Source organism: Entelurus aequoreus, linkage group LG06 (assembly GCF_033978785.1).
Source record: "Entelurus aequoreus isolate RoL-2023_Sb linkage group LG06, RoL_Eaeq_v1.1, whole genome shotgun sequence".
Taxonomy (NCBI): Eukaryota; Metazoa; Chordata; class Actinopteri; order Syngnathiformes; family Syngnathidae; genus Entelurus; species Entelurus aequoreus.
Window position 1 is genome coordinate 74492692 of NC_084736.1, and position 12500 is coordinate 74505191.

The window sequence follows — 12500 nt, forward strand, 5'->3', positions numbered from 1 at the left end:
TTTATGTTAGAGTGTTTTACTTGTTTTAAGGGTTTTGGTCCTAAATGATCTCAGTAAGATATTACAGCTTGTTGCTGAGATTTGATGACCTATATTGAGTAAAACATGCTTGAAACTAGAATATCAACTGTTGCAAAGCTGTGTCATCAACACTCACAAGTATAAAACTACTTTTTTAAAGTACTTATTTCTTATTTTAATCATGGCTAACAATTGTGTCTCATAATTAAACCGACAGTTAATATTTAAACATTTAACATGTGACATTTCAAACAATTTTGAACATAATTAGTTCATGCACATTCAGATAATTCTTCAAAATTACAATAAAAAAAAAATATATTGAGTAAAACATGCTTGAAACTAGAATATCAACTGTTGCAAAGCTGTGTCATTAACACTCAGAAGTATAAAATTACTTTTTTAAAGTAATAATTTCTTATATCAAGCATGAAAAAAAATTCATGATGCCGAGCGCATGTCAATTTAAGAATATGTTTCAACATATTGAACAAAAATGCCTCTTTTTTTTTTCAACCAAGAAAAAGTGCACTTGTTATTAGTGAGAATATACTTATATTAAGGTATTTTTGGGTTCATTGAGGTTAGCTAATTTTACTTGTTTTGGAAAGTCTTGACAAGCCGAATTTTCTTGTTCTATTGGCAGATAATTTTGCTTAGTTCAAATAAAATACCCCTAATTTATATATTTTTTTTTCTTGTTTTTGAACACTGACTTTTTGCAGTGCAACTCATGCAGTTTCGTTGAGAATAGGGATGTCCGATAATATCGACCTGCCGATATTATCGGCCGATAAATGCATTAAAATGTAATATCGGAAATTATCGGTATCGGTTTTTTTATTATCTGTATCGTTTTTTTTTTTTTTGTTTTTTTTTTAATTTTTTTTTTATTAAATCAACATAAAAAACACAAGATACACTTACAATTAGTGCACCAACCCAAAAAACCTCCCTCCCCCCATTTCTTTCTGTTATCAATATTCTGGTTCCTACATTATATATCAATATATATCAATACAGTCTGCAAGGGATACAGTCCGTAAGCACACATGATTGTGCGTGCTGCTGGTCCACTAATAATACTAACCTTTAACAGTTAATTTTACTCATTTTCATTAATTACTAGTTTCTATGTAACTGTTTTTATATTGTTTTACTTTCTTTTTTATTCAAGAAAATGTTTTTAATTTAGTTATCTTATTTTTTTATTTTTTTTAAAAAAGTACCTTATCTTCACCATACATGGTTGTCCAAATTAGGCATAATAATGTGTTAATTCCACGACTGCATATATCGGTTGATATCTGTATCGGTTGATATCGGTATCGGTAATTAAAGAGTTGGACAATATCGGAATATCGGATATCGGCAAAAAGCCATTATCGGACATCCCTAGTTGAGAAGTTAGAATGTAAGGAGTTGGACAGTCCCATTGCAATGAGTTTTGATGTGTGAGCCGGGGTAAACATCAAATAAAAAAACATTTAAAAAAAACAAATAAAAACGGATGCCAAATCTTGGTTATTGTAATTGTGACGGGCCACCACAAAATGAATGAATGTATGGAGAAAAAAAACACTCTTCCGCATTCACAAAAGAGCACACATTAAAACATCTACTTGAACAGGCCTGGGCAATTATTTTGACTTGGGGGCCACATTTAGAGAAAAAAATGTGTCTGGGGGCCGGTATATCTATTTTTAGGAACACTAATACAAAACTTCACAATAATGTCTGATTGAATGCTAAAAACATTATGACAGACCGCCTTAAAAAAACGTAATGGAATTTTAAATGTTTCTATGATTGATAAAACACTGAATATTGACAAAATATGAATGTCATATTTTACAATCAAGTGAAACGCAACAAAAATGCAACAAACAGTGAAATATGAACGTGAAGGGTACAAAACAAACCCACCTACAATCTGATACATCTGATATTTGCTGAATTCCCCCCAGGGATCAATAAAGTACTTTCTATTCTATTCTATGTATCACTAAGCTTTAGAACGTTGTTGTGAAAATCTCCTTCCGCGTCTGTGGAAACGCTTCCCGCCCACACTGCTTGGTGCCTCGTCTAAGCTGCTGTGACGTAGATTACCATAGTAACTAATTAGATGACCATAGCAACTAATTAGATTACCATAGTATCGGGTATATCATCCATAAGCGCAGATTCCAAGCATTGAAATACTTTGTATCGTTGAAGACTTACGATCATTAGAAAACATGACTGCACATCATAATGGCAGCTACACTTTCCATCTTAAAGAACTAAAAAAATTATTTGGGAATGTCCGGCGGGCCAGATTGAAAAGCTCAACGGGCCGCACGTGGCCCCCGGGCCTTAATTTGCCCAGGTCTGTACTTGAAGGAATGATCTGCTATACATCATGATTCTGCTGTCTACAACACAGTATTAGCCTAACAGGGTAAAAAAAACAACACATGCAAAGATGACGCCATAACACCCGAGGAACAATCAGACACCTCACACTCAGGTGACTTACGGTCATTTCCAGAAGCAGCCACAGAACCCAGAAAAGGTGAGCAAATGGAAAGCAAAGTTGTGAGGGAGTGTTTGACATTGGAGTTATTCACACATCAAGTTCAAGAGGGAATAAGCACATTTAAACTGTCATTAGTAATAGTCTACAGTTCTCTTGCACCATCAGGTATCTTGAACAATGACATAGTTGTCATGTTTCATAGACACAAAGGAGACATTTTACTGCTTTATAAAACACTCTTTGGAACATTTTCATACAGGACAAGAAGTATTTTTGTTGTTTTTATTATCGGTACCTTCTTTGTATTGTCATCATTACATGTTTTCTTGGGCTGAGACAAATCATGGGATTCTAGTGCAATATAATTACATTCACTTTAGATCATTCATTAATCCACCAATCAATTTAGGCCGTCATCTTAATTCATCTATTTACTCAAACATTCCGGACCATTCTATGCTTTAACGTTCTGGTAAATGTATTTTCTGTTCAAAGAGAGCACTGTTTAGTAAAAGTGTCTTAATGTTACTTTTTCCAATTCCGATACAATACAGATATTGGCACCTTGAATATTGGCCGATACCGATATTGATCCGGTAAGATATCAGCACAAATCATAAATACTTTCATTGTTTTGTAGTGTGAATTGTTAGAGAATGTTGGCAGGTGTTACAAATACTAACACGTGTATTAAAACACGTCCTAATGACCTACTCAGTGGCCTAGTGGTTAGAGTCCGCCCTGAGAACGGGGCTGATTAAAACTAAATAAATTGATGCGTGGTGGTTTGACATTCTTTTTTCATACAGTATATATATATATATATATATATATATATATATATATATATATATATATATATATATATATATATATATATATATATATATATGTCTTAAATAGTGCTAATATGTATGTGTGGGAAAAAATCACAAGACTATTTCATCTCTTGACTCATGTGTTACCATGAGTCAATCACCACGCCCCCACGCCTGCCTGTACCCACCCGCTCTGTGCCCTATATAAACCATGGTATGTGAATGCTTCCATTAAAATCTCCTGAGGATTGAGGAAAACCCCTCATGAAACAGGCCTGTAGAGATGAAATAGTCTTGTGATTTTTTCCCACACATACATATATATACACTACCGTTCAAAAGTTTGGGGTCACCCAAACAATTTTGTGGAATAGCCTTCATTTCTAAGAACAAGAATAGACTGTCGAGTTTCAGATTAAAGTTCTCTTTTTGTGGCCATTTTGAGCGTTTAATTGACCCCACAAATGTGATGCTCCAGAGACTCAATCTGCTCAAAGGAAGGTCAGTTTTGTAGCTTCTGTAACGAGCTAAACTGTTTTCAGATGTGTGAACATGATTGCACAAGGGTTTTCTAATCATCAATTAGCCTTCTGAGCCAATGAGCAAGCACATTGTACCATTAGAACACTGGAGTGATAGTTGCTGGAAATGGGCCTCTATACACCTATGTAGATATTGCACCAAAAACCAGACATTTGCAGCTAGAATAGTCATTTACCACATTAGTAATGTATAGAGTGTATTTCTTTAAAGTTAAGACTAGTTTAAAGTTATATTCATTGAAAAGTACAGTGCTTTTCCTTCAAAAATAAGGACATTTCAATGTGACCCCAAACTTTTGAACGGTAGTGTATATATATATAAAATTAACATATCACCTATGTGGAAAAAAACATCTTGCAATATGCATTTTCTTGCATCTGGAGCGCTCACTCGCAGCTAGTGCCACTTCTCCTATGAGCACAACTTCAGTGCAAAAAATATATATATATTGTAGGTGCACTGCAGGACTGCTTTTAAAATGACCAGAAAAACATTGTTAAATTGTTGGAAAGCGTAGCAAAACGGCACAGGCGGGGCATGATAACATGAACGTGGAGTAAATGATCGAGTGTCAGTACATGCAAAAACTTAATTTAAATGAAGCGGTGTAAGGCGGCACCACTTTTCAATCGTGGTCTTAGTAGACCACACTCAATAAGCCCACTAATAGTACACGGAATTTAATTGTTTGCACATGCTGTTTAGCGCGTAGTATTTGAATCTTAGTACCGTAGATCTGGCCCTTTTTGCCTTATTGTTGTGTGATCTTGTTCCCAAGCAAGTTGCACATACGACTGAGAGGGGCAGCCGAGCAACACCTAAATGCTGTAACAGGATTAGCTGCTGAAAATAGCCCAGGAAGGGATGTCCCTGGTCTTATCTTGACAAGGTCTTGGCAGGCTTTTCTCTGGGTGGGGAGCCATGATTGGCAAGCAAAGCCCACGTGACCAAATTCCAGTGCAGTCCCACAACTGCAAACTACACTAATAGGACTATCCTTTTACTAAAATGTGCTTTAGTGCCTGTATAGCTAGAAGGTGTTACATAAACAAAATACACTGATAATGCAAGAGTAACCACTTAAAAGCCATTAAATGTGTAATAATAGATAAAGTGCATAACACACACAGGACATAAAAATGAAATATGAACCACAAAGCCATGCGTACCTTTTGCTTTAGCTGCCTCAATGGTAGCTATGTTAAGACCAAGTGTTGGGGAGAAGGCAGAAAGGGAGACGTTACAATGCAGCAAATACAAGCGCCATCAAATACATCAGTTATATTAAGCACCAATGTCACAAACTGCTGTCAGCTGGTGGTGAATTACGGTACAGTATAGGCCAACATTCATGTCACATGTCTGTTTATAGAGTAAATGCATTTTCAGCAGTTGATGAGAACATGAAAAGGATGACCAGGGTGTATTCAAACAAAACATGTGCAACCTATCTGAGCCACAGAATGACTGTAGTAACATGGCTCTTCCTACTGATGATATGTTTACCACTACACTGCAAAAACTGAAATCTAAGTAAGATGAAATATCTCAAATAAGGGTGATATTTGCTTATTTTCTGTCTGATAAGATCATTCTTCTCACTAAGCAGATTTTATGTTAGTGTTTTACTTGTTTTAAGGGTTTTGGTCCTAAATGATCTCAGTAAGATATTACAGCTTGTTGCTGAGATTTGATGACCTATATTGAGTAAAACATGCTTGAAACTATTTTTGTCCAAATGTCCAAATCACACCCAGCAATGGTGCACAGGAAGGCGGGGAAGAAGAGGGGAAAAGGCGGCCAAAATGGTCAAAAGTCCCAATTGTGTCCAAAATACCTCCCCGGGTTCCAGTCCCACGAGTCCCGCCGCCGGCCGCACAAGTCCCGGGATGCAAAAAATGTCCAAAACGCACCCAGCAATGTCCCACAGGAAGTGGGGGAGAAAAGTCGGCAAAAGTCCCCAAAAATGTTCAAAATACCTACCCAGGTTCGAGTCCCACAAGTTCCGCCGCCAGCCGCGCAAGTCCCGGGATGCCCAAAATGTCCATAACACACCCAGCCGAGTCCCACGGGGAGGGGGGATAAAAGTTGGAAAAGTCGGCAAAAGTCCCAAAAATGTTAAAAATACCTACCCAGGTTCGAGTGCCACATGGAGTGCCACAAGTCTTAAGGCACTCGAACCCGGGTGTGATTTTTGAACATTTTACAGACTTTTCTCACTTTTCTCCCCGCCTTCCCGTGGGACTTTGCTGGGCGTGTTTTGGACATTTTGGGCATCCCGGCCGATGGCGGGACTCGCGGGGTCGGCGGCGGCACTTGTGGGACTCGAACTTGGGTAGGTATTTTTAAAATTTTTGGGACTTTTGCCGACTTTTCCAACTTTTATCCCCCCTCCCCGTGGGACTCGGCTGGGTGTGTTATGGACATTTTGGGCATCCCGGGACTTGCGCGGAAAATACATAAGATTTTATGTTCGAGTGTTTTACTTGTTTTAAGGGTTTTGGTCCTAAATGATATCAGTAAGATATTACAGCTTGTTGCTGAGATTTGATGACCTATATTGAGTAAAACATGCTTGAAACTAGAATATCAACTGTTGCAAAGCTGTGTCATCAACACTCAGAAGTATAAAACTACTTTTTTAAAGTAATAATTTGTTATTTCAAGCATGAAATAAAAAATCATGACTTTGACACAATTGTGTCTCATAATTAAAACGGATGACAGCCAAATGGACTTTGCTGTTTTATTTTCAATGAAACAATAGAAAATACGTACTCATAAAGTAGTACAGTTGGCACAGTACAGTAAACTGACAGTTAATATTTAAACATTTAACATGTGACATTTCAAACAATTTTGAACAGAAATAGTTCATGCACATTCAGACAAATTCTTCAAATTTACAATTTAAAAAAAATGTGGTCGAGGGCCGAGCTGTAAATATATATATATATACATATATATACATATATATATATATATATATATATATATATATATATATATATATATATATATATATATATATATATATATATATATATATATATATATATATACATATATATATATATATATATTTATATGTATATATATATATATTCCTTGCGCACTAATGACTGAAAGAGCATGCACTTGGCGCGATGATGTCATGTTATCGATGGAAAAATGCTTTTTAGACCATATGATTTGCCTGAGCGGCTAGTAGACCCCGAGAGTAACAAGTGGTTGCCTTGTTGCCTTACATTAAGAAAAATAAACTAGTTTTTAGTGTAAGTTTGCTGGTTTCAAGAAATGTAATGTGAAGCGCATATAATTATGTCAAGATAATGGCACTAGCAGTACCTTAATATAAGAAAATTTTCAACATATTGAGAAAAAAGGTCTCAAATGTGTTTTTTCTATCAAGAAAAGTGCACTTGTTATTAGTGAGAATATACTTATTTTAAGGTATTTTGGGGTTCATTGAAGTTAGCCAATTTTACTTGTTTTGGAAAGTCTTGACAAGACGAATTTTCTTGTTCTATTGGCAGATAATTTTGCTTAGTTCAAGTAAAATACCCCTATTTTTTTTTTTTCTTGTTTTTTAACACTGACTTTTTGCAGTGTGAACTGAATGAAATATATATTTTTAAATAATTCACAATCAATAGCCTTCTCCAGATTTGACTAGTCGAGCTGGTCCGAAAAAAAGCACTCACGGACAATGAGTTCATCTGAGAGGTCTTTAGCGTGACATCCAACATGTCCTCTGCGGGCGAGACTAGGCACTGACCTTTAGATCAGAGGGTCAGCTGTTACTTCCAAGGGATGGCTGACCTCTTAGTAACTTCAAAATGGAAGGCTTTTATTTGATCCCCCCCGACATGTCTACCCCATGTGTGGGTGCTTCTTGTGGTAGGCATGGGGGCATCGATCCAACACCCTTCAAAGCTACTGGCAGGACGGGGAAGCTCTGCTGACGTCACTCTTGTTGCACGGGTCAACTCATCAAGCAGTGTACAAATCAACCATTGTAACTTGCTTCAGTGTTAAAAAATCTTTGAAATATTTTACACATTTCCAAAATATGTTTTGGTCAAATCTCTGAAGTTTGTATGACAATAAAGAAGGCTAAACTGTAAGATATCTGTGACACAATTCACATTTGTACTATAACCTTGGTCTTTCAAAGTTTTGGATCAAGTGCTTTGCTTTTTTTACATCTTAATATTAAGGGGAAACTGTCCATTTATTTTAAATATGCATATAATTCACAATCCTAATGAGAGACAAGAACACATGTCCTCAAAATGCATTTTTACTCCATTCTAAAACGTAAATAAAAGTCCGCTTACAATGGAGCCAATGGGAGCCCTAAAGGTCATTGTGTTTTTTTTTAACATAAAATCCAATCAATAACCATCCAAAAATCTTCAACAATACTCCATTTACATTTTGTGAACTAAATATTAACCAAGTACCGTATTTTTCGGACTATAAGTCGCAGTTTTTTTCATAGTTTGGCCGGAGGTGCGACTTATACTCAGGAGCGACTTGGGTGAAATTATTAACACATTAGCTTAAAATATCAAATAATATTATTTAGCTCATTCACGTAAGAGACTAGACGTATAAGATTTCATGGGATTTAGCGATTAGGAGTGACAGATTGTTTGGTAAACGCATAGCATGTTGTATATGTTATAGTTATTTGAATGACTCTTACCATAATATGTTACGTTAACATACCAGGCACGTTCTCAGTTGGTTATTTATGCCTCATAAACGTACACTTATTCAGCCTGTTGTTCACTATTCTTTATTTATTTTAAATTGCCTTTCAAATGTCTATTCTTGGTGTTGGCTTTTATTAAATAAATTTTCCCAAAAAATGCGATTTATACTCCAGTGCGACTTATATGTTTTTTTTCTTCTTTATTATGGATTTTCGGCCGGTGCGACTTATACTCAGGAGCGACTTATACTCCGAAAAATATGGTATTAGCAACATTGGTTTTATAAGCGTTAATTTTAAGGACCTACATTGATCACAGAGAAGCAACTTCCTTACGTTGTTGTATTGACATCATCAGCTGGTGAGCTGGAGCTTGTGAAAGTTAATTCCAGATTATAAATCACGCTTCTCACCTTGATAGTAAAATGATGTGGACAAGAACTGAGAAGTTGGTACACTTTGACAGCCAACTTAGACTGAGAAATGGCGAAAAAGACCTGAAAAGATTAATCGTTCCACCTCCCTTTTTTTCACGAGGATTATGAGTCATTCTTCATCTAAACGGGAATATATCAACATCCTGACAGTCGGCATTCCAGTGAAAGCAGACATTGTTCAGTAAGGGATGTTTTATGTTTGTTGGCTCCCATGATGTCTGCAGTGAGCAGTAATCAGTGATGATGCGAACGTTGTGATGCGTTTTTCAAATTAATGTGCCGCCGTATGCCTAAAATGACCGAAATAGGTAAACAATAAATGTTATTAGGAATGTGCCTGTTACTATATTACATGTATGTTTACAGAATGCATATAAAACATTGATGGTAGTGTTTTTAAGCGCTTTATAGGCAGAATAGAGCGACTCCCATGGGCTTTATTGTAAGCAGATTTTTGCCTGCATTTATCTACTAGTTAGAGTGCGTTGAAAAAGGAAAACCATATGCATGCTTGTCTTACAAAAAGGATTGTGAATGAAAGGCCAAATTCCCCCCAAAATAGTGCAGTTCCCCTTTAATAGCATTTACCGTATTTTTCGGAGTATAAGTCGCTCCAGAGTATAAGTCGCACCGGCCGAAAATGCATAATAAAGAAGGAAAAAAACATATATAAGTCGCACTGGAGTATAAGTCGCATTTTTGTGGGAAATTTATTTGATAAAACCCAACACCAAGAGTAGACATTTGAAAGGCAATTTAAAATAAATAAAGAATAGTGAACAACAGGCTGAATAAGTGTACGTTATATGAGGCATAAATAAGAAACTGAGAACGTGCCTGGTATGTTAACGTAACATATTATGGTAAGAGTCATTCAAATAACTATAACATATAGAACATGCTATACGTTTACCAAACAATCTGTCACTCCTAATCGCTAAATCCGATTAAATCTTAAACATCTAGTCTCTTACGTGAATGAGCTAAATAATATTATTTGATATTTTACGGTAATGTGTTAATAATTTCACACATAAGTCGCTCCTGAGTATAAGTCGCACCCCCGGCCAAACTATGAAAAAAACTGCGACTTATAGTCCGAAAAATACGGTACCTTATTTTACACTTGTATAATATGAATGGACTTTTTTTTTTTAAATTACTCAAACAGATTGTGTTGGACAAACCTTATATTATTATAACTTGTGAACAAAATCTTAAGACCAGGCGAAAATGGCAAGTATTCACATATTGCACTTGTGCATTGTAACCAGATTGTAGGGAAAGCAGCAAAAACAAAAAGAAGAAAGAACACACAAAAATAGAAAGTTGAAAATTAAAACAGGCTATTAATTTGCTACCATAACGTTAAAAAGTCCACCTCTGGCTTTCAAGTAATTGTCGTCAATTGTTCACTTTGAACGTGGTACTGTAGGATTGCAAGTAGGGATGTGCGTATCGATCCTGTGGTATCGATACATCGATACTCACACGCTACTCATTTGGCATCACTTTTCTGAAAAAAGTATCGATATAAACCAAAAAAACGGCGTGTGGGGGGTGCAAGCATCACTTTCAGATGTTTTTGATGACTTACTTAACTTACTATGTGCTGGGACACCCCTGTACCTGGCAGAGTATAGAGCTGGCCCAGTCACGTGACAGGAGACAGCGAATGAGCGTCGTCAACGTGCAACACACACACAGCCAGCCGACAGCGTTGTTACTTTTCCTGAACAGCAATCTGAGACTTCAGTAAAGTGTGACGTGTGACGACATATCTCGAGTACACTAAAGGTGTGATGGTGTCAGACATTTTTGTAGATAATGTTTCCAAGTTCATTTTCTCAGGGAACTGTCTTTCGTATGCAGGTTTATAGGACAAGGAAATCCTAGTTTATTGCGATAAGGAAATTATTGACTTTGCTTCAAAGAAGTGTTATAAGTTTACTTCCACAAAGAGGTTTGAAACATAACATTGTTATGAATAATTGTTTTTTTAAGCTTTTTCTACCAAGACTTTTTTTTTGAGAAATAAGAAAAGTGAAAATGTGTATATTTTTGTTTATATTTAATTTATTTTTCATATTTATGTTATTTATTTTAATTTTACTTTTATTATATATTGACCATAATAAATGTGGTATAAATGGTCTGTATTTGTCTTGTGATTTGTCTTAAATACTAACAATAGTAATAATATTTTTGACTGACAAAAATTGGCAATAAGAAATTAATGGTATCGGTATCGATGAAAATGCAAGAAAAAGTATCGGTATCGTATCGAATCCTAAAAGTGTGGTATCGCCCATCCCTAATTGCAAGGATGTTTTGAATGTGCCACTGCTGCACAGGTTGGACGTAGGGCAACAGTGGTTTTACATTTGTTAAGAGATTCTTTTGAGATTATCGGACCAAAAAGGCAAGTCATATATCCAAAATATGTCACCTGGGTCAAGCCAGAGGACAGTCTGAAAACTGCAAAAAGTCAGTGTTCAAAAACAAGAAAAAAAAATACAAAAATTAGGGGTATTTTATTTGAACTAAGCAAAATTATCTGCCAATAGAACAACAAAATTAATTATGTCAAGACTTTCCAAAACAAGTAAAATTAGCTAACCTCAATGAACCCAAAAATACCTTACAATAAGTATATTCTCACTAATAACTAGTGCACTTTTCTTGGTAGAAAAAAAATAAGACCTTTTTGCTCAATATGTTGAAAAATATTCTTAAATTAAGTAAATGCTAGTGCCATTATCTTGACATAATGATATGCGCTCGGCATCATGATTTTTTTTTTCATGCTTGAAGTAAGAAATTATTACTTTAGTTTTATACTTGTGAGTGTTAATGACACAGATTTACATCAGTTGATATTCTAGTTTCAACTCAAGCATTTTTTACTCAATATAGGTCATAAAATCTCAGCAACAAGCTGTAATATCTTACTGAGATCATTTAGGACCAAAACCCTTAAAACAAGTAAAACACGCTAACATAAAATCTGCTTAGTATGATCTTATCAAACAAAAAATAAGCAAATATCACCCTTATTTGAGATATTTAATCTTACTTAGATTTCAGTTTTTGCAGTGAATTATGGGACTGTCCTGAATCCATATTTAGGCTCAGGCTGATGCTGACTGCAGCCTAATTATCAAAATATGACAGCATCTGCCAGAGAAGGGTTGAAGATGGAACTTCAGGTTGTGCAGTAGCATCAATCGACAGGTCTGTGAAGATGTATCAGGCTTGGTGTCTTGTTAAAAGACCCAGATGCCTGCAGTAACAGCTCAACATGACCAGACAAAAACCGAGGCTCTACTTAGAATCCAGTAGCAATCCACCAGCGCTAAGTGTGAATACTTGTTCATTTTAAGATTTTGCTCAGGAGTGTACCATACCATACCATACCAACTTTATTTATAAAGCCCTTTAAA

At 35.7% G+C, this 12500-nt stretch overlaps 1 protein-coding gene across 3 annotated transcripts in view; it reads right to left on the minus strand.

Annotated features, from left to right (window-relative positions):
* ppp3cca (protein phosphatase 3, catalytic subunit, gamma isozyme, a) overlaps nt 1–12500 on the minus strand; it is a 92987-nt gene that overhangs the window by 4648 nt on the left and 75839 nt on the right. For 2 of the 3 annotated variants that reach the window (XM_062051527.1, XM_062051526.1), the window contains exon 13: nt 5070–5096. The exons of the other annotated variant lie outside the window; for it this stretch is intronic. In XM_062051527.1, coding sequence (XP_061907511.1) covers nt 5070–5096 — 27 coding nt within the window. The remainder of the gene's footprint in view (nt 1–5069; nt 5097–12500) is intronic. 3 annotated transcript variants of the gene reach the window in all.